At 32.1% G+C, this 24,203-nt stretch overlaps 1 protein-coding gene across 3 annotated transcripts in view; it reads right to left on the bottom strand.

The window, feature by feature from the left end:
• Positions 1–548: 548 nt before the first annotated feature.
• Hex-A (Hexokinase A) overlaps positions 549–24,203 on the bottom strand; it is a 70,137-nt gene continuing 46,482 nt past the window's right edge. For 2 of the 3 annotated variants that reach the window (XM_088276164.1, XM_088276165.1), the window contains exons 2-9: positions 11,125–11,287; positions 8,820–9,001; positions 6,879–7,052; positions 5,546–5,645; positions 4,679–4,868; positions 3,670–3,875; positions 1,850–2,076; positions 828–1,210 (exon numbers count right to left, since the gene is read on the bottom strand). In XM_088276164.1, coding sequence (XP_088132290.1) covers positions 1,133–1,210; positions 1,850–2,076; positions 3,670–3,875; positions 4,679–4,868; positions 5,546–5,645; positions 6,879–7,052; positions 8,820–9,001; positions 11,125–11,287 — 1,320 coding nt within the window. In that variant the 3' untranslated portion in view covers positions 828–1,132. Of the gene's footprint in view, positions 1,211–1,849; positions 2,077–3,669; positions 3,876–4,678; positions 4,869–5,545; positions 5,646–6,878; positions 7,053–8,819; positions 9,002–11,124; positions 11,288–15,470; positions 15,628–24,203 lie in introns of those variants that run through there. The other variant, XM_088276163.1, reaches the window with a different exon arrangement.

The following is a 24,203-nucleotide window of genomic DNA, read 5'->3' as shown; positions in this document are numbered from 1 at the left end:
GTTTTCTTCCGTTAATATGGGCTCCTTGAACTGATATTGCACTTCCAAGTCCCAACTGTCTGCACCCCAAATATATAAACTATTTCTAAATTCACTAAATGGAGATATAACAATCAATCAATCTTGAACAGCTCCAGGCCGTGAAATAAATATTTACAATCAAATCAATTTATTATTATCTTCCTAGCATATTGTAACAATTCAATAATCTAAAATATCTGTAATGTACAACATTTAAAATATATTTAACATTATTATGATTTAAATATATATATACATAAATATCATATAAAATAGATCAAGGATAAAAGTAAACAAATTAATATAATATTTACATTTCATTTCACGAATACCACTCAAGAAAGATAGGGAACAGTAATCCTTTCCCAACTGCACATTTTTGGGGTTTTGCACACAATGTAAACCTCATACTAAAATAATAATTATTTTAAGCACATAATATTTTTCATGTGACATTTCTAACGGGTGTTTTAGAACTATAAAAATATTCATTCTCGATAAGTGAAGTAGCAACAAAATAATTTATCACAATCCCATTTCTCTTATTAATAATTTCAGTTAAGTAATACTAATACAATTGTTTCGGAACAATTAAATAATCTAGTCAATCTGAGAAATCCAGCACTCGCAGTGGACAATGGATTACTATTTTTTATAAGTACAAACATGATGAAAAAAACATTCATAATTAAAAAAAAGTAAAATTATTCAAAATAACCTAAGTACTTTTTTGTTTACTCTATTTTCATAGAGATCACACTAAAATGCAGTCTATCAAGGAACCCAAATCCTAAACTACATAATTAAGTTTGTGTCCATTTATTAAAATTAAAAAAAAAGTATAATATAATTTAATATCAACCGATTAAATTATTTGTGTCTATAAATTATTAAATATTTTAGAAAGCCTTTAGATATAATTAAGTATGTATGTTTCTCTTGGATTAAGTTTAGCAACAGACAGAACACAGATCTATTGCATGGCCAAATATTCTTGTTAATCACCAGGGGTGAATTAAATATACTATTCTCACTATTCTAATCCAATTCTTATCTATTGGTATGTTATGAAAAGATGCTAAAATTGATTTTAAGGGATAATCCCGGGGTGTTATTGTTGTCTACAAGCCACGGCAGCTACTAACGCCGCTCCACGACCGCTTCCGTCCTCTGACAACATCAAGTCGAACTGAAACAAACAAATAATTATATTTAAATATATTTCTCCAGACAAAAAAATACTTACTTTGTCTATCTAATTGTACTGAGAGCCAAATATTTTAATGTACCCATTATTTTATAAATCGATTTAGCGTTCAATAGTCCAAACATTAATAAAGCGTAAATTTTATAAGAGAAGTGTATCGACTAATGGTATTGGAACACTTATAATGAGGTAGACGGCAACGCGCAAATGAAGACAATTATTTATTTATCGAAAATTTTACAACTTATAAGGGCAAGAAGAACAAAGCGACGCCAATAGACAAAGAGCGAGCGCGACGTATAGGTATATGTTTGAATTTTAATCTTATCTGAGCACACAAAAATTTGCCCTCCACCCTATATATATATAAGATTTTAAAGGAGTTACATGTGGTGGGGAAAATATTATAAACAAATAAAGTCGATGAACTGCGTCTCTTTGTTCTTCTCGCTCGCTTTTCAGAATTTAAGGATTTGAAACATTTTTCTTATGATAGATACTTTTTACGTCTTTTTTCTATAAAATTTAGATGTAAAAACATAGTAAACTAAGAAATGTTTTTTATTTTAGTTTTGATAGTATTTGAAATCTAATTCCATACTATGATATTAAAATTCTCACCTTGATGCCGGGGTCGATAAGTTGGGAAATTTTCTCCACCATGAGATCATGGAAGTGGGGGTGGAACCTGTAAACTGATCCATCAATTCCGACGGTGACATGAGGATCTCCCATCTTGTTTATTAGTGTGGCGAGACCAGCGGAAACTAAATGAGCCGCACGGCGTGACACGCACTCACAGATGTACCTCACGTTTGCACAATCCTGGTCATTGGCATGCGATAAACCTGAAAATATTAATTTAAGTAATGGAATCTGAAATTAATCTCTTAAGACCTATTTCCATCGTTTTTAAATTGTCAGCTCTATTTTACTTTAACCCTTACTGGTCCAATGTCGAATCTCATTTGACATCGATTTTTTCCTCTTAGGTCGCATGTCGGATGTTAATCAACATATTTTTCATCATTAGTATTATTTATTGAAATTCCAAGCTTGCATTTTTGTCACTCGTATCTATTACAACAGTATGTGGAGCAGAGGACAAAAGATTATTTCCAATTGGAATGTAACTGTCTACCTAGATTATTATTTTTTTATTTTAGGGGACCGGAAAGGGTTAATGCACAAAGATAAAATAATTATTTTACAAACCAATACCATGGTACATATTAGATGGAATTACCGTTAATAAGTTTACATATTATATATATTTTTAGTACATCACTTTAATTTTTAAATTTTTTGTAATTTTTTAAATGTTATTTATTTAATTTAGCTGCAATACATTTTCTAGACATTTCTACTTTACAATCTTAAAATTAATTTCGCTGTTCTCTCCAATAAAGAGACTAAGCTTTTGTGTTTGGAGAGGGACTTACACTAATTATTTATTGTTTATGATTCTGGGTGATATCATTTATTTTTATTTTTATTAATGTTTTAAAAATCTATCTAAAATTCAAGTATTTTTGCTGAATATACGTAATAAAAGAATCATGTTCAAAATTTTAACTGATATTATACATGTCGTATTTTCATATCTTATTTCTTGGTAATAATAATTAAAAATGTATGCATATTCATGATCTTACGTAGTATCTTTATGACCCACCTTTTATTATTGTGTATAATATTATTGTAACTTTACAAGCATTTAAAGATAAGAGAAGGATAATATACTTAAGACCTAAGACTAAAGTGTTTAATAATACCTAATTTGACAAATTAACACTAATGCTATTAATTTCAGGAGATTTGAAAGGCACGGCTATGATGACATTAAAATTATCTTTCCAGCATGTGAATAAAACACAAATAAACTCGTATTATTAAGCAGTCTTGGAAAAACAATTGTCTTTATTACCCATTTAATGCATTTTGAAATTGCAAAATTGGAGTTTTGAGTAATATATTATCATAATACCAATTATCTCTAAAAAAAGTCTTTATCACAATCAAATTGTAAACCTTAGATTTGATCATGTCAATATGTATAGTAGTTAATGATTGTGTGCCAGAACAAATGTTTGTGGCATTCAAACCTTTCTTTTTACACTTGCTTTGAAATTTTGTGGTGGAATTTCATTACCCGGACTGTTGAAATACTACAAAATCATATGCATTTGTGCTTAATATGAACTTGTGCTTAATACACATTTAAAACTATGTTGAAGAGATTCAGGCCTAATTTTATAGCCATAATATCTAAAAAAAGTTTTCATTTATCAATGATTGATGAATCATTATTGAATTGTTGAACTCACTTAATTGCACTTCAGAACTGACCAATTTTTAGGCAAGTATAGACATATATACAATTGATCCACCAATAAACTTCAGTAAAACATTTAAATATGATGTTATTTTCACTGACTTACCAAGTTCATCCAATACATCCCGGCAACTAGAGTAGTCTCCCTTTTTGTCTGCTTCAATTTCAGAAACATACTTTGTATAAAAGTTTCCCTTCTGATACAGAAGGTCCGAACCAATTCCACCAAATAACAGTCCAGCCTTTGTAAACTTTACAAGTGCCAACCTTACTAACTCTCCCATGTACATTCCGGATATCATCTTCTCTTGTCTAAAAACAAAATGAAATCAGTTGAATAGGCATGTCTATCTGAATTTACTGAAATAATGAGAAAAAATATGGAACCACGGTTTTATAAATATGGTGGTTTTACCACTGGGTATAAATATTATTTCTAGTAGTGTGTAATGTGTATATTTTTAATTGTTTTTTTCTCTGTGTGCATGACTGTCAATCACATGTGCATGACTGTCAATCACAGCGCTGTGGCTATGCAATGCTAATTATTATTACCAACAATTTTATTTTTGTTTTTAAAAGAAATAACCATCAAAGCATCTATTTTAGATGCTTGTCTGCAGGCAGGTTAGTAAGGATAGGGAAGGTAAATGTGAAAAATGCATCACAAACACCCAGACCAATTGAAAATAAATCATTCTTGAATTCATTTTGCAATTGGTAGGAATCGAACCCGCGACGCCAGTTACGCAGTCGAGCGTCTATCCAGCTACGCCACGGCGTCTGTCATGGCCACGGTTGGTCTACCAATTAGATTAGGTAGACCAACCACTTCCTGATAGCTGGCCAATGTAAACAGACATTGATCTTGCAATAAACTATCAACAATTATGCTGTCATTAATTAACACACAATATTTCCCCATAAACAGCATTACATCAGCAAGTATGGTGGATATAGCCTAAGAAGCAGAGGATCAAAAGACCATGTGTTGGTGCTATAGAAACCACAAACATCACAATGATTTGTGGGTTGACCTCCAAAAGATGGACAGATGACAAAAGACCGGAAATATAGTTTTGGACTATATTACGTATATAAATGTTATTACTTACATCTGTTTTCCTGGATTGATTGAAGAGGAATCCACTTCCCTGTCATACTCAGTCCTTATAAAATCTAAGTTTCCATTATCACCAAATGCTCCCCATTCCGTATTTATAAGCACATCATCTTTTGTAGAAACTCCGTCAAACATTTCCACATTGTTCGTCTTTTCTACATAACAAGCATTACTCCCAGTACCTGGAAACATAATTGAATACCTATAGAAATGCCATTTTTGTGATTTTACAAAATCATAGAATAATGAATAATCATAGTTCATCAATCATAATTAAAATAGTAAATTAATCAAACTGAAATATTTTAAAATCAGATTGTATTTTAAAAAAAAGCTTCTGACTATAAATTATCCTGGGACGTAGATAAAGAAAAAGTGTCATAAAAGTATCTGTAGAGGTTTTTTTTTCTACCATTGTTGCAACTCAGTTTTTACTAGAGAATCAGAAGACTATCGCAAAATTAAATTGAAACATTTCAACAAATTTTGTAAGAAAATAATTAAAATTATAAACAGTGAATATTTTTGAGTTTTTAAAACTTACATTGAAACGTAGGTTAAACAAATTGGAAATAATTTCTTTTAAATAATAACTTTATTAATAAAGGTTTCAGCTCTGTTCCTTCACAAAAATTTCAACAGATGGCATAAAAACCAGCAAATAGTTGGTTCCTCGACACATAATTTCATACAGGAGGGCCTATAGTTTTACTATTTTAATCTCAATACATATTTAATGAATAAAGCAATCTTACTGATAAGATGAATCGATAACTAATTACTTGATTAATAAAACCACCCGACTTATGACATCATTAGTTGATGCATCTAGAATACTGTTATATCAAAATGGGCGTACCAACAATAAGTCCTATTCTGCAGTTGTGATTTTTCCACGCACAAGACATGAGTGTTCCCGTAGTATCATTCAGAATAGCACACACATCTATTTGGACATCCTGTAAGAATAACGCATACAGTTTTAAAAATTATATTTCGGTGAATTAATACACACATGTCTATAGTATTTTAAAAAGTATAGATAATAGATAGTGTGCATAAGTGATGATAATATGAATGACGAAATACAGATAAGAAAGGATACTATACTGGTATATATTCCCTATTCCTACTTATCTACTATGATATAATATACAAAACTGTTATTGTAATTAATATTTAACCATTTATATTCGGTTTTAAATAATGTGCATATATTTACTTTAAAAAAATGCACATTTTAAAATATTGCATATTTATAGCTATTTATATCACGGCATCAAAATATGTTTAAGACATTTATTTTTTCCTTTTTGTATGGAACGGCAGAGGGTTGCTACAGTGTTATCAAAGTTGAAAATCATATTATGAGGTGAGATAATTAGTTTAACACTTCTGATACCAAGCCAGTAAAACATAAAATTATTTAAATTGACAGTTTTTTTTTATTATAGGTAATTAATGTCGACATGTGATAATTATTTCATACATATGTGATTATTACTGAGAAACTTCTTCATAACAAATTTCTAAATATATATAAAATTAGCAAAGAAATAGTTACCTTTAGATTATTTTCGATAAATTAAATTATCATTTATTTTGTAGAATTCCAGAATATGATAAAATAATAATAATTTTTTAAAAATATTTCCTGGTTCTATTAAGAGTGTCTGCCTCCGTACACTACAGTCTAATGTCTGCCTCCGTAGTGTAATGGTCAGCACGCTCGGCTACCGTTCTAGAGGTCCCGGGTTCGATTCCCAAGGGGGGTAAAATAAATATTATATATATATATATATATTATAAGTGATTTTTTCACTGTCATATTTATTCAATACTACCCTGGACTGGTACCTGAAGCGGAGCGCTGATCACCTTTCCTTCATGTGTAAATGATCAAGATAACACTGCGTTTATATGACGTAGTGCCCTATGCACCATTGGGGTGCGGATAAGGGTTTTATTATTTTTTTTTTTATTAAGAATTTATTTGAAGTGGAATTAGAAATCTCTTTGAATTATTTCAATTATAATGTATGTTTTTATTTTTATTATTATAAAAATAAAAGTACTTATTTTACATCAGTTTTGATTTTCTTTACCAAATGAGATTTCATCAAAAAATGTCGATAATGACATAAATTTAAATAGTTATATACTCAATTTTTTTATGAAGAAAGGTTACTTACGCCTCTCCTCGCTATGGCATCCTTAAGAAGTTGAACTACATCTTCGTTGACTACACCCGAACACTTGAAGCCTTTTGTCCACCTTTCCAGCAGGCCTTTAGTCAATCCAAGTTGCCTGAGAGGAAAGCTGAATGTGAAACCAAGAGGCAGCCTTTCCTTATATACGTCATTATCCTGAATTAGAAATAATAAATAACATTTAAAAAATAAAATAAAACATTTGGGGTTACTTGCACAAAACCTGTTCATTTTTATTTTTTTATTTTTTAAGGAATAACCAGCAAAGCGTCTATTTTAGATGCTTGTCTGCAGATAGTAAGGATAGGGAAGGTCTTGCTGTATATATTGATATATACAGCAAGATCCGGCAATCCATTGGGATTTCTACTTCTTCTGACCCTCATCCTCATCAAATGGTGCATAAAACACTGCATCAAACCAATGTGATGTAAACATAATCATTAATTTAATGAAGGCACGGTGGTCAATTCTCCATTTTGGATTCTAGTCAAGGGTAATATTAAAGATTTAAAATTTTGCTTGGTAAATTTCACTGTTTCATAGTGGTATTAAACAAGTAAAATTTAAATTAAAAATGCATAGATATTAGAATAAAGTGACTGCCAAATTAATATTAAATAAATGTTATTAGAGGGAAAAAATCTCTTTTATTTATTGTTACCCTTTGAGAATCGAACCTGAGACCTTGCAAGGTAGCCAAACCGGCTATCCACTACACTATGGAGATAGATGAAACGTTTTATCTTGGTCTAAACAGTGCCTTCTAGAAATATCTATAATAATAATAATAATAAATATAAAGCCATGTTACAAGATAGATATGGAGTGCAATGCAATTCATGTTACATCACAATAAGTAATGTATTGTAATAATAACATAATTTCATAATTAAAAGGTGACGATTAAAATACATCTCATGGTAGATATTGAAATCAGTAGATATTTATCTGAGAAGATTATATTGACGTCTATGGTAAGAAAATTGTGCATTATTGCTTTAAAATATATTTAAAAAAATTAAAGTCTTTCTATAACAATATTACATTATATTCCATGGTGTAGAGGGGCCAGAACATTGTAATAAATAATTTTGTTTTTTTAAGAAAAAATAACCAGGAAAAAACACCTCTGGGTTACATAAACCGAAATATCATGAATCACCATTAAAGCTTTTCTTTTTAAAAATAATATAATAGTGTTGTGCTAAAGCACAACACTATTATATTATTTTTAATATCAAATCCAATGAAATATTATATTATACAGCATTTTGTTTATAAACTATTATTGTCATTATGTTTTCAATAAATCTTTTGAATTATTATTAAATGAACTATTATTAAATTATATATTTTTAGATTCTGTAAAGGTCAGGTGGATTTACTATTAACAGATTTAATTAAACTTTAAAAGGTTAAAGCTGATGTGATATTACTGAAAACAGGTATTGGATTCAATTCGATATTGAAGATACTATAAAATCATAATTTTTATTCTTCTTCATCACATTGTTGTAGGTCTTGTGGCCTGTTTTTAAGAGGGACTAGCCTCCTGCAATGTCAATTCCCAGCTATCGACCCATCTCTTTGGTGGTCTACCCGGGAGTCGTGTACCATGTGGTTGGCCGTACAGTGCGATGTGGGGGAGTCTGGATGGTTCCATTCTCCTCACATGCGCATACCATTGTCTCCTTCGTTGCCTTCCCCACCTAACGACATCTTCGATATCGCATATTTCCCTGATCCTGGCGTTTCTTATTCTATCTCGAAGACTCTTGCCTGATATGCTTCTTAGAGTGTTCATTTCTGACACTCTAAGTGCGTTTTTTGTGCCAACGGTGTCCGCTCTACTTTCAATTCCATACGTCGTGATAATTTTTATTGTTACTTAAATATTATTAGCAATATATATTTTTTTACCTTCATGAAATTAGCCAAGCATTCAGCAATGTGGTCGAAGAGAGAAGCTCCAGTTCCGATCATAATACTTTGGGGTATAGCATAAATTTTTGACTGCATATCGAAATGATTTTCCGCTAGAGTTATTATAAGCACTCTGAAATTTGTCCCTCCAAGATCAAGTGCCAAAAATTTTCCACGTTCTAAAAAAAAGACAATAAATTTCACATTTTAAAAATATTTTTTGACACAGGTGAAGAGTTATTGAGATGGTTATATGGAATTCTGGGCAATTAGCCAATGACAGGGGCTAACGACCTGTCATTGTCTAATTTGAGTGATAACTCTAAACATTGCAAAATTCATCATTCTACTCAAGATTTACATTATATTCATTTTGAATTAATATTACATTCATATCGAAAGTTGTATGAGTATTTTACAATTGCACAATTTTCGATACAAATTTCAGGGCTGTCATCCATGGTCGATATTTGTAAGTATGTAATTAAAACAAACGTCTTCTTAACGGATATGAAATTCAGACCTGACGATGGAAGTTTAGCTTCCGAAACTAGTAGTCATTAATAAACTCAAGTGGTATAAAAAAAAGTGTTTCCTTAATCATTTTAACATGTCTTACTACAAAGTAAATGCCGAAACAATAAATAAAAAGATTCTTTTTTAGAATTATTTTACATATGAACTAGGGAACGCCTGGAAATATCATCAAAAACATGTATCGCAGATATTTTTTAGACTAATTATTTTACTGACAACATTTGAACATACATATTATAAAAAATCTATTACAAAAAATTTGTCTTGTTCGGATTTTTAAAAATTTTACTGGTAAAAAAATACCTCTAATGTTAAAAATGTGATGACGCCATTTATTTTCAATGGTATTTCCTTCAATATTTGCAAATTATGTGAGGGAAAAACATATTAATAAATGATGCAAAGACAATTCAGGTTAAGTATTGAATATGATTATTTTGACACATATTCCAAGAATAAAATGTGTCTCATACGTAAATTATCGGTATTATTGAGATAAAAAAATATTTTATCTTTAATTGATAATCAACCTTCTGATTACTTTCAAACTAGAAAATTCCAGCTCTCATGCATTTTTATCAAATTAAATATATGTTTTTTTTTACATACATACGAAGCTGGTATAAATTTATAATATAATTGAAAGTTTTTTCAATTTAGAAAAGTATTTTATGTTATTATTGTCATACTAAATATATTAATTTTTTCTTCTTTTTAACCCTTGTCCGCATATGGTGCATAGGGCACTGCATTACGATGCAGTGCCCTACGCACGCAACGTAGTGTTATCTTGATCGTTGATGTGAAGGTGATTAACCCTGCGCTTCTTGTACCAGTCCAGGGTGGTATTAAATAAATATGAGAGTGAAAATCACCCATATTTATGTTGACCCCCCACAATTATTATAACCTACTATCCAATAAACCTATTTGAATAAAAGCGGGGGGGGGGGGGGTAAAATTAAATTACATCAATTTAATAATGTTGTCAGGCGTTTAATGTTTAAAATAAAGAATATAACCGACATGCGAAAGTGTAAATTGAAAAATAAGCATGACCTGTAGAGAAAACAATCGCAAATCGGATGCGGTATTCCTGCGGAGCTAGCTTGTTAGGATGAAGAAAGAAGAAACTCAAAGGAGAAACTTTGTCAGGGATGACCTTCATTTGACTTTACTGGCGGTAGATAAATAAGCAGGTGTTTATTACATTTATCGTATTTCTCATAAAATTATATAACTACTTTTAAAAATCCCTAAAATACATTCGCAAATAAAATGTCGGATTATCCGGTTTGCCTAGTGGTAAATAGATGGCGAATGTTACTATGTAAATGTCGATAAAAATAATAACTAAAGTTCATTTACTCGCAGAAACTCATAGTGATCGGATTTAGTCGCCACCGAAATCACTACATAGACAAACCTGATCCCCCGCCATTTTATCCGTGAGTTAATTTGTAAGTTACGAGGTAAAATATTACTCTCAATATTTCTACATCTTTTTTGTCAGCCTAACAATTCTATGAGTCTTCCCCTAAATATTTCTACATCTTTTTTGTCATCTTAGCAGCTTCCTTAGTCTACCTTCAATATTTCTACACCATTTTGTCGGCTTAACAACTTGCTTAGTCTATTCTCAATATTGCTACATATTTTTGTCAACTTGACAACATCCTCAGTCGTCATACACGAGCGAAGATGTTCTACCGGTCGCGGACATTCAGAATCAGGCGCAAGGAGGTAACGAGATTGCAAATGTCACCTTTTCCATTGGGCAGGTCTTGTACGTATGTAACGAAGCACTTGACTGTGGCCGAGTCGTGCGTCTTTTTGCCGAGTCCGTCGTTGATGTCCTTCAGGAGTCTGGTCATAATTTCCCGGCTGTGCTTGTCCGTGAGGATCAGCTCTTCGCACTGCTCGCGAATCTGGAATAAAACAACGAGCCTAGTTGAGATACAATTTTTTTTCACATTTTCAATCAATTTCGCAACTTAGTTCAAAAAAATTGTTTTGCAAGAAAGGTCTGTCAGGAAGCCTGAGCTTGGATCTGGATGCTTCTGTATCTGGGAATGCGGTGGGACAGCTTTCAATGATCTAGTTGAGGAAAAATTAAATCTTTATGAAAAATTCTGCTGAATTGAGCTAAACGGCATTCCAACGCCCATGCCGTGAATATCTTTGCAACTTAAACGAAGACATGGGCTGTTCGACGTATGAGGAGCTGAATAGGGTTTCGCAAAATAGACCAAAGCGGCGAAGGGTATTTTGATCATTTGTTGCTGCAGACCAATCCACAGGATTGAGACAAAAGAAGAAGAAGATTCTCGACCATGTTTATTTCACCATACACAAATTAGATAAAAAATAAAACCCTATGAGCGAAAGCTAAACTGGCAGTACACAATGGAGTCCTGATCACCCCGAGTCCTTACTAAAATTCAACCAACTCCAATGTATGGAAGTGAAACATGGAGTTAGAAAAAGAGGGATGAAAGCAGATTGAATGCAGTCGAACTGCGATCTCTCAGACGAATGTGCGGCAGAACGATGTATAACAGATGTTCGAATGGTGAATTCCTGCCTAATATTTCTTACATTCGTCCCATATGTTCATTTCCATATGTTTATTGTATTCAAATATTGATTTTATCTTTAATAAAGTACAACAACTAAACCATCTTATATAAATTACTTCGTTGGTAGTTTGAGGAGCACGTGATTTGCACTAATAAATTCGACATCGGTTAGGAAAAAATGTCTAAGTGTTGTCATTGCTAGCTACTATAGTGCAACGATTACGTAGATCACGAAGAGAATGTCCCACAAGTATTTTCTCTGCCTTACCAGTATAACCAATTTGTTATGAAATACAAGTATGAAATATTAAGCCGTGAATATTAATGCGTTCTCGGTATGAATCAGTACAGGAAAAATGGAATTTATTGCTTCAAGTAGGTACCTATTCATTTTGGGTTTATTGGTGTAACTTAAAATAATGTAATTATATTATTAAGTATTAAAAAAAGACGATAAAAGACATTTGAGTATTTTTTCAAATTGTTTAGGTGGTCGATTCCAAAGGGAAGATAGTGTGTCAAGTACGTAGTATACATAACTTATAGTATAGACATTTATATTTAACACGAAAGTCGTCACTTTGAAACTGGTTGCCGAAGTTAAAAGTTAAATTAAAATTATCTATTTTTAATTAATGTTGTACTTAGTAAATACCACTATTTCTTAAAATCTACTGTGACACTTGTTTCGATGCATTCCGCATCATGTGTGTTCGAAAATGATGCGGAATGCATCGAAACACGTGTCACAGTAGATTTCAAGAAATAGTGATATTTACTAAGTAAAACATCAATTAAAATTACGCCTTAAAAGGAAAAAACGGCGAAAAAAAATATACAAAAAAAATGTAAGTATTTATATGTTTTTTAAAAACCAAACCCTTATCCGCACCCCAATCGTGCATTGCATTATATAAACGCAGTGTTATCTTGATCGTTAACACATGAAGTAAATTTGGTTATCCCTCCGCTTCAGGTACCATTCCGGGGAAGTATTGAATGAAAAAGTATTGGAGTGATAAAATCACTTAAATTTATTTAATCCTCCCCTGGGAATCGAACCCGGGACCTCCGGAACGGTAGCCGAGCGTGCTGACCATTAGACTACAGAAGCGGACTTGTCTCAACACCGCGGGCAGCAAAAAATCTTGAATTCATTTTGAAGTTGGTGTGAATCGAATCCACGATATCGGTTTCGTAATCAAGAGTGTGCATGGTCAAATAATTAAATAAAAAACCAATAATAAATCACAAATCACCAAGTATTTTTTTTATTATTATTGTATAATGTAGCTCTATGATTAAAATACAGGGATGGTTTTGTGAACTTGGCATTTGAAATAATCAGCCCCAAAATATATTGCATTTGGGAGGTTTCACCTTCAAATACGTAGATATACATATAACGTATAACGTATAACGTAGCAGTGACAGTCATTTTCTACCAACAATACGTACTATGCTTGGTAATGTAAACTGACCTCTAATTTTGAAGGGCATCGAGGGTAGGTAGACCAATCAATTTCCCATTCAAATGTATATAACGATATACATATCGCTCACTCCTTTCAAGAACGTCATAAATAAAAAAATCGTCAATTTTTAGTTGTGCATGTTTTCGAAAAGCAAAAGAGGCATATTTTAAACTTAATATTTACCCGCTACAGGGCAGAAAATGTTGTTTTTGCATTTTGAAGAAAAGGTATTGTTTAATTATTTTTTAAAAATATACTTAACATTTTTCAAATGGAGAAAAAACCTTCAGGTTTTAACTAAAAAGATCTGTTGCACAGTAAAAAGTTCAATAAATGGCTTGATATTTATTTTTAATACATTGTGTTATATTTTTAAACTTTAAAAACGTTCTCCTGAAAAATCAAGTTTTTTGATTTATGACGTTCTTGAAAGGAGTGAGCGATATGTATGTAGGTATGTAATTATGCTCCACGGACGTCATTTATTTAAAAATACTTTTATAAAAACGCATTAAAAAATAAACTCCATAGACACGTAAAAAAACCTCTAGAAAAAATAGATTTTCCTGAATATTAACTATGATTATTATTTTATAATTTATATTTGAAGCACTAACTTTGTGATTTTCCATTTCATAATTAAAATGTAACTTTGTTTTAAAATCACTTTAAGTATTTTATTATAACTTAATTATAATGTATACCGGTTTCGGAGCTAACCACTTCTTTATCAATACTGATTAATACTTAAGACTGATTAATGTTATTATTCTAATTAAGTTATAATAAAATATTTATAGTGATTTTAAAACAAAGTTACATTTTAATTATATTATTATTTTAACTGTCTTATTCTTCTTCTCTCTAACCCTCATCTAATCCTCTAACCGAATGGTGCATAGGGTACTGCATCTTATTTAAGCAGTGTTATCTAGAAGGCAAGGTGATCACTCATGCGCTCCAGAGACCAGTCCAGAGTAATATTAAATAAATCTTATTGAGAGTATAAAAATCACTAATATTTATTTTCACTCCACCCCCCTGGGAATCGAACCCGGGACCTCCAGCACGGTAGCTAAACACGCTAACCATTACACCACGAAGGTGAAATTTAATTTTAATGTTTTGTAAAGAACGCGTCGCTTAGCAACTCAAACGTCATGTATTATGTCGTGCTTTTTTTGATGTCGTGCAATCGACAATCGACAAACGACACTTTTTATGTCGAGACACGAATAAAACACGTTGATACAAGAATATAATATGTATTGTATTAATTTACTTTTTCATCAAAATTCAGTTACTGAAATTGTTCAATCTTCAGACAAAGCGAAACCAGGGGGGTTTCACGAAGGATGAAAGGACGCACACCCCCTCCCCCCACTCTCCGCCAGAACTCCCACTACTTTTTCCCATCCTCAATGAAATGACGTCACCGCGTGAAGGTCAATAGCGAGGAAAGGTTAAAATCATCCCTTAATCTTGCATGTTTGAAATTCGTTATTCGTAGACTTTTCTCGTAATAATCAAACAGTGGTCAATAACAATTGATTCATGATACTTAGAATAATAATAAAATGTTATTGGATAGTATAGAAAAATGGTTGTCGATTGCGTGGAATATGCATTTTTTTAAAGAACGTTCCACGTCTTTTTTGGAATTGTTTTAACAAAAAATATATTTCGCAAAATGTGACCTAAAAATAAGGAAATATACGATAAATAATAAGCTAAGTTATTATGGCTTGTCTTCACAACACGTCAGCACTCATCACGTCGGAAGCCGGTCTTTGCGTCAAGTTGCGGTCTGTGGCCTACCCACATATACGACACTTTTACCCAGCCCGCTAAAAATACTGTCGATACAATATAATTCATAGTCCGATACGCTGCAGATAGCGGCCGATTACCTGTACCCTGATCGGCAAATTTAATCCATTTCAGCATTTCCCCGATTGCCGCCAAACAGCCGTAACGCATGGCAAGGTCAAAGCGGTCAGAACGGTTAGGAAATCTAGCACCTTTCGAATTTTAACTGGAACGCAGGCAGTACTTACCGAAGGGAGAACCATAGTTGCCATTCCCATCTTGTCTGTGGTTTGTTTTTTCAAACGGTCGAGATAACGATTTTATGAAGTGTCGATACACGAGAACGCGCGGTAGGAACTGGCGGCCGGGCCTTTGGCGGGACTTTTCGCGACTGAACGTGTGCCGGCGCGCCAAACCGCTATAACTACAGCAGAGGCGAGAGGCTTTATCCCTCTTTCTCTTTCAAACGCGGCCGATAGCGGCAGAAACGAGAAGTACAACCTTGCATGCGCACTTCGGTTCGCGGAATCCGCGGCTCATGTAAACGTCACGATTATGGGAAATGTTTTATTTTCTTCATTGAAGTGTGAAAAAAAGTTGTACAACTCTACAATCTACTCTGTAATGATAGTGCAGACGATAAAACTGGATGATTCATTCGATTGCTTCCGAAAATATTGAGTTCATCTTGCATAGTTGATGAACAAAAATCGACTAATTTGCGTCAATATTTTTAATGACTTTTAATGCAATTTTTTAAATTTATTATTGGGTTTCTAGGTGCATCACAGGGGTTATTTAATAAACAAAATGAAGCACCCTTGATGTAGTATTATACGACAATGGCGCTATGTACATTATCCAAATTTATTATTATTATTAAAATATAATGAATACGCAAACGCGACCTACTAAGTCTAGTAAAACAATAAACTATTTCTTCTCCGGTAAGTCGACTAGACCAGATAAAAAATCAAACCCAGATAAAAAATACATTTGAAAAATATATTTCCACACAAAGATGTAGATTTATCAAAAAAATCCTTACGAAAATAAAATGTGCTATTTATAATTAAGTATCTCAACAGAGATGAAGAATCTCTTTGTACGATGGGAATTCGGAATTATGGGCATTCACGGAGTCTACGACCTGGCATTGGATGTCTTGAGTGATTATTTTATGCACTGTTATATTCAACAATCTGACCATTATTGATTACGGTTTTCCTACTCTCTCTTTTTTTTATTTCTTAAATAAATCCCGATCGAAAAAAAAGAAGGCTAAGCTAACTAGTCGATCGATTAGTTGACTTAAAAATATCAGCAGATTAGCCGATTACGGCTTGTCTGCCGACTAAACATGCAACACATCGTCACATCTCTAATACTAACTAACCAAAAATTCTGATTTTAAGGGTGTTAAATACTCAAATACAGCTTGAACATATCGCTGTAACTTGTTTGGCATAACTCACTAAAACATGTTATCATAATGAAATATATTTATTTATTGCATCGACTTTATAAACAATGTTTAAAATCAAATTCATGGTCAACGGAAATTATATATTCTCATTATGAAGTAAAAAATGATTTATGCATGTAAAATTAACATATTTTTTTCAGCTGTGCACCTAACGCCGGTTGTGATGGATTATTTCAAAACCTAAAAACTTATTAAACACGATTAAAAGTCACTCATTTTGAATAACAATATAAATCCACGGCCTTTGCGTATACTAATTAAGAACAAATCAGAAGCACCCATGATATAAATAAGGCGAATAACGATTTCAAATTAAACAATCGACTTATAGATTTGGCGTTTAATTCGCAGAACTTCATTTTAATTATATATTAATTGATAAAATCAATGACTTATTTTAAGAGTCCACGTAACTGTAATATATTTTCAAAAACCATAAAATATTTTTTTTGATAATTGCATCACCTTGTAATGGCATTTTCAAAAATTGTTAAAAAATGGTTTACGTGTTTTTAAAAATAAAATACAATTTTGTAGATTCTAAAAATCAGTGTTGTATTTTAACATTTAATATGTAAATTAATAAGATATAAGTTTTGTACTGACATTTCTTGATAGAACTGTATTTTATAGAATAAAATAACAACTATGTAGTTTTTTCCACATGAATTTTATTTTACCAGCAACCGGTTTTCGTCGTAACCGACATCAGCAGACTGATGTAGTATAAATTAATTAATTGATATTTTCGTAGTTCTAAAATAATAAACAATTTATTTGTTTCTAGAAATCTGACGTAAAATTGGTATTTTTATGAGTTACGTAGGTACTAACCGTTCAAAGTTCATTGGTTCTATTATGATTTTCTATAATGCGCCGTCATCATGTTGACCAGTGTGGGATTCACCGCGAGTTTCTTCGTTGAATTTGTATAAATATTTACATCGATGTTCAAAGACCAAACAAAAATAACGGCCGATTGCGTAATTAGTTTTTCCTGATAGATTTCACCGCCAGTCCGTTTGACATGACGGCGAGCCACGCTCGCGTGCGCCGCGCCGGTGTAGTGGTGTGGCTGTGCGAGTGTGTGGAGAGTCGAGCCCTCCAGCTGCGGCCTCCGATTGGTCTAGACGCGGGCACGTCTGCCTCTACACGTCCGACTTGCGTCCGACCTTTGTGTTGGTCGCACACACGTATCTCTGCGCGATTTTCCATACTTTGCCCCAGACTGCCGAGTATTTTTATCGGAGTGTATGTACGATAATTATATTCCATGAACATGCATCGGAGAGAATGTGTACTGCTGACGTCATAGAGGCTTGCATGTTTCATCATCTTTAAAATGTACCACGTGACAGCTTTAATATTTTTCTAATTATACAAATTTTAATACATTTTACTTTTTAGAAATTACTCGCAGTAACTTTATAATTATTTTATTTTACATTTTATTTCAATTTTGATTGGTAAATATCACTTCTTCTTCTTTTTTTGCTTGGTGGAGGCCTAGTGGCCTGTTTTTAAGAGGGATTAGCCTCCAAGGATTTTGATTCCCAGCTGTTAATCCATCTCTGTCGTCGTGAGTCGTGTACCTTGGGGTTGGCCGTGCAATTATCACTATTTCTGAAAATCTATTATGACCGTAGGTGCACCGTACACCGCGGTGTTAGAAAATGATACGGAATGTATCGAAACACGTGTCACATCCGATTTTAAGGCATAGTTGTATTAACCAAGATAAATTCAAAATTGATAGATATTGCCACAAGTGACTGCTAAATCAATTGATGGAATAATTTTTACTGCAATTTTTTTGTGTCACTGTGTATGTGTGTGTATGTACATATAGTATATTGTCCTATTTTGAAACAACGCCAGCGGAAACTTTTACTATGAACGTGTAACACATATTTAATACTGATACACATATACATTCATGAATGATTACACATACCTAGAAACATGAGCGTGATGAATGCATAGATATGTGTATGCATTTTTTTAATCGCAAGCGATTCAGTAAGTGGTTTATATCGAAAACTGGCAAATATAGCTGGTTGATGAGTATTGTTGGTTATATTTATTTGAATTCGTGCATAATAATTAATAAGCACAAGAGCTTAGCCTGTTTTTGGAGAGACACAGCGTAACTTGTATAAGATACGTTAAAAGTAGAAATGTCTAGAAAAAATAATTGAATTGTAAGATTTTTTGTAATTATATGAAATAAATAAAAAACATTTGTTCATCCATATATACTTTTAGAATAACTAATTATTTATATCATATACTTTTTTTATGTTCTTATATCCTAGAAACACAATAATGTTTTAAATATAATTATATATGTTGGTATTTGTAATTTTTTTCAATACTAAATTACGGCTGACGTCATTTTTTTCACTGCTAAGAAAACGTCGGAATTTTCAATCCTCAAATATTGCTGGTGAAGAGAAAAAAACTAGTTTTTTTTACTCAACCGTATCTACAGATTAATATTTATTTCTTTAAATTGTGTGTAGGTAAATCTAAAATGTTTCTGCTTTCCTTAAAGTATTAATTTTATTCCTAATTTTCTAATTATGATTGTTTTTACTGACTATTACGTCAGTCATTGCGATTTTTTACAGTGCCGTTCCATATATGTCGTAGTCGTACAGGAGAAAGTGATCAACTACCAAAACGTAAAATGTTCAGGAGGGCCATTTAAGTCAATTTTGCTTGGCAAGAAAATAAACATCAATGCAGTTAGTCATTTTTAACAAGTCAATATATTATACTTCCAAGATTAAAATCCTTTGGGATTTTTTCAGGGCAATATTAAGCTAGTAAGATAGCAAATAGTCAATGATCACGTTTTTGTTACGCAATGCACTTGGTCACTTTCTCCTGTATGACTACGATGTGGAAAACATTTACACTTTTTTCAATTATATTATGCCAAGTATACGTGTCTCCCTGTTGGATAACTCTCCCAATAAATAAATCTACCCACATTTACATATTACAACTGCACGCCACTGCTTCCTAAATTCATTCATAGACAAACCAAATGGATTTTTAGACACCTTTTGAAATAGGTACTTTCCATTCAACATAACCGACAAAGGGTCCACAAACTTCTTTGTATGAAAAATAAAAGCTACATGTGACTTTAAATACGGTATAATATTGTATGTAAGCGGATACGTAGAATTGTATAATAATTTTAATAAATAAATGTATTTAATTTTTTCATTTATATAAAACATTTAGAATTCATATTTATGTTATTACAGTTCAGAAATTGCCATTCACAATTACATAAATATATTTTATAATACTATACAATTATACATAATTACTTATATTATACATATTAACTTTTAGTTTTTTGTAACCATTATGTGAATTCGAGATTATTCTGAAGTCCAAAGTCCTAAATATGCGCAATTCACTTCAAATGACAGTTTTTTTCGTCATATAAATAATTACAGTAGGTGATTTTGTGAATTTGGAGGTAAATACATTTATAGTACGAGTAAAATATTGTATCTTTCAGATGTGTATACTGTATACATATCTCATGAAAATATGAGATGAAAAAAAAAATAGTGATTTTACACTATAATATTTATTTAATATCACCCTGAACCGGTCCCTGAAGCGCAGAAGTGATCGCCTTGCCTTCATGTAAGTAACGATCAAGATAACACTGCGTTAATACGATGTAGAGCCCTATGCACCATTGCGTGCTGATAAGGGCTGTATATGTGTGTGTATATATATATATATATATATATATATATATATATATATATATATATATATATATATATATATATATATATATATATATATATATATATATATATATATATATATATATATATATATTATATATATATATATATATAAATAATCGGCTTTATCAAAAGAAACCATAAAACTCCGATACGTTCAAAGTTTAGCTTTAAAAATATCATTTGCAGTAATTTAACACACGTGTCTTGTGTTTAGACTAATATTTTTGATAATTAATTATCCATATCAAATATTAATTTTCTGCCTTTTATAGTGCGTTTCATGTATCATGACATATTCACGGATCCAGTTGAATTGATGTGTTTGCCAACGTTTGATAAGTTGATAACATATCTGATGCCTTTGGTCGCGGTTTAGCTAATAGCTGCAAATTAAATGACTGGGTGAGCTGTAACACCTGAGCTTCATTAGCCCGTGTTAATGTTTCTGTGATAAGGCTAATAATGAGAATCAACCAGACGAGAGATAACAGTATTCATAATAAAACGTAATGTAATCTAAGTATCCTTTTATAATCCAGCACCAACAAAGAATTATTTAAAAAATTCCTTTATTTATCGAAGTTGTGGGAAATTTAATGAATGTTGTACCCACCTTGATATGTTCTACTCCAATCTTTCAAAAGTTAAAGCTAAATTGTTCGAAATCTTATAAACCTAAAAAGGTAATTCTATTCCCTGTCCTTTCCTTTTCTTTTTTTCCTATCACTGCCATCTCCTTTTCTCTTTATCCCATCCTTGTCTCATTCTCTTCCTTTATATAGACCTCTCTTATGTATAGTTGTGAAGAACTACAATTGGTACTCATGATTTTATTTTTTGTATTCTGTATGTATCATATATTGTAACTGTTGTTCTTCCTTCCAATAAAATAAAATAAAATAAGTGAATGTATGTAAGAACCTACAACTAGCGTATTTAAAAATTCAAAAACATTAATGTAGAGAAAAATGCATTTTTTTAAAGAAACAAGTGTAATTAATAACCCCCAAAGCCTCTACTTTTAGAGGCTTGTCTGCAGGTAGGATACTAAGGATAGTGAAGGTAAATTTGAAAAATACATCACAAACATTCAGACCAATTAATTGTAAATAAATCTTTCTTGAATTTATTTCGCACTTGGCGGGAACCGAAGCCACGACGCCAGCTTCGCAGTAGAGCGTCTTCCTAACTACGCCACGACGTGAACCTGAATTTGATTTGTTGTAACTATTATCAAATTTGACGTTGTTTTAAAACGTTTATTCGAAGTAGCTAAAGAGGTGTTTAAAAAGCTCAAATATGAACTTTATCGCATCGATAAATAATAATATCGTATCAATAAGCTTAACTTATATCGATTCTGGATAAATTTTTCTTTTTTATCGCCGACATACTTTGCGTAAATTTTCACTAAACAAAAATCGACATCGACATTGAACATGGATTCGTAATAGCTAATTCGTTAAAAGCATAAGCTAAGTGTTTCCACTTACACTTACGGATAATGATCGTTGATTTGACTTATTTATTTATAAATACATATTTTTTTATTACTTTCACTTTTCACCATTTCATGGTACATGCATTCATTTAAAGTATTTACATGAATGCATGCTAGTTCTTGTGAACTCGATTTCTTCATTAGTTGTATCTATTTGGATTTTGAATATAAAAGGGCGATTCACAACACAAAACCAAGGCCAAAGATTAATATGGATGGAGTTTCCTTTTAAAGAGCCGAGAATGAAATTTATTTGATTTTTAGAATGCCTTTGAAAAAATACTTTGAAAAAATCATTGTCAAACTATTTGATTGCATCTCAAAAATGTTGAACCGCAAGTCGCGCGTTTCATCCGTTTTATGGGCCATGAAAATATTAATGCGTCGCGCAAAGCGGTTAATTGCTTTTTGTGATAGAGGACCTCCAGACATAAATATAAATGCTATGTCTGTATGTCTGGAGGTGCAAGTCCCTTCATGCACCGTAGAAAGGTACCTACACCTACCCAAAGGTAAACCTGCCTTGCAACCGCAAGCCATGGCGAGGTAGGTAGCAGAATCCCCCATATATTATCTTAGAATAGGACTTAGTAAAAGGTACGGGCTCTATAGATATCGAAATATATAATAGTAGAGTCGGGATGGCATATTTTGGCACCTGTTACCCACATTCCAAATGGCGCCCTTTCAATTAGAGATGTGACTAATGGATTACTGTTATTTTTTCGGTTATCTGACTGAGGTGTTATTCGAAACTTTTTCTTGGTTTATATTTCTTTCCAGCTTAAATTGTTTGGGAAAAATTATGAAATAATATATTAGTAGTAAGAAATACGCAAAACACATAGTGCACAATAGTGTACTACTTTTACCATTTACAATGAGGATAGCCAGGAACGACTGGTTGCGATTGGTAGCCTGGAGGGAGGAGAGGGAAAGGAAGATCCCGCACGATGGACCGATCAAATTAAGGCAGCACGGCTGTCTAAACTCAAAATACAGTAAGGGACATTTTTTTGTAGTATTTTTTTTTGCATTTTTGGACTAAGTAGATTCTACTTAATCCAAAAATGCAAAAAAACGTACTACAAAAAATGTCCCTTACTGTGTTTTAAGTTTGGACAGCCGAGCAGCAGGCATCTCGGTGGTTGGAGCGCTACGTGCAGCGCAGTAAAGGGATAACTGGAGAAGAGTAATTGCTTCCACAAGGGTTACAACCCTCAGTAATAAGGACCAAGACGGAGAAGAATAAGAATAATGTTAAGTTTATCGAACCGTATTCACAAAGGAAGGTTTGGTAAATCGATGTTGAGATTTTTTAACACATTCCATTGCTTTATTATTATTATTATCAATTTTATTATATATTATTAGGATTTGACAAATTTGGGCAAATGCACCACCTTGCCCCGGCTCTGTATCTCACCAAGGTTGTATACCTAATAAATTTATGGCCTATAACTATAATATTAAGGACCAGTTATTTCTCATTCATGCTCGTTTGTACAGTTCCCATCCATTGATCCAGGTATTCAGGCTCGAGGTCCCACTTCAGACGCCTTTTACAATAATGGCCTTTATGTCACTCGCATTTTAAAACTTAAAAAGGTTTTATATGGCTCTTTGAATACATAGTCCTTTGCGTTCATAATTTATGCTTCACGGCAAACTATGATTAACTTCTTACACTTGCATTATCAAGAAGTATCTCGGAAGTGTTTTCACAAATTCACAATTGTTACGATTTCCTCCTTTCAAATGGCAGTATCGATATCAAAGTTATAAAATAATATATTATGTACATATGTATGCAAATTGGTTGACCGTGGAGTTCTCTGTCAGATCAATCAGTTTGTTATTATTTGTAACAAATGCCACTCACCTTGTCGTTGCAGGCTTTTTTTTGCACAAGCGAAAATATAAAACATGATTTTAAATACTAGAATTATGCAATTTAAAATAGTTAAAGAAGCAGAGTGTATTGAACTGTGTAATGTAAAATTAATATAAAATATATGTGTACGATTACAATTCGATCATGAAGGCAAAACGTAATCGGAACAGCGTGATACCTAAGGAACTTAAAATTTAGTGTAGATACATTAGACATGGGCGATTGAATTAATAAACCGATTTAAAAAACACCATCTTTAAATTAAGTCATTACGTAATTCGGTTTTTGAAATCGATCATTTGACGCTTATCGCAC

This window comes from Brachycentrus maculatus, unplaced genomic scaffold (genome assembly GCF_059751285.1).
Source record: "Brachycentrus maculatus isolate JH-2025_06_01 unplaced genomic scaffold, ASM5975128v1 h1tg001173l, whole genome shotgun sequence".
Classification (NCBI taxonomy): domain Eukaryota; kingdom Metazoa; phylum Arthropoda; class Insecta; order Trichoptera; family Brachycentridae; genus Brachycentrus; species Brachycentrus maculatus.
The sequence above is the reverse complement of the archived record's forward strand: the minus strand, read 5'-3'. Positions and strand labels throughout refer to the sequence as shown.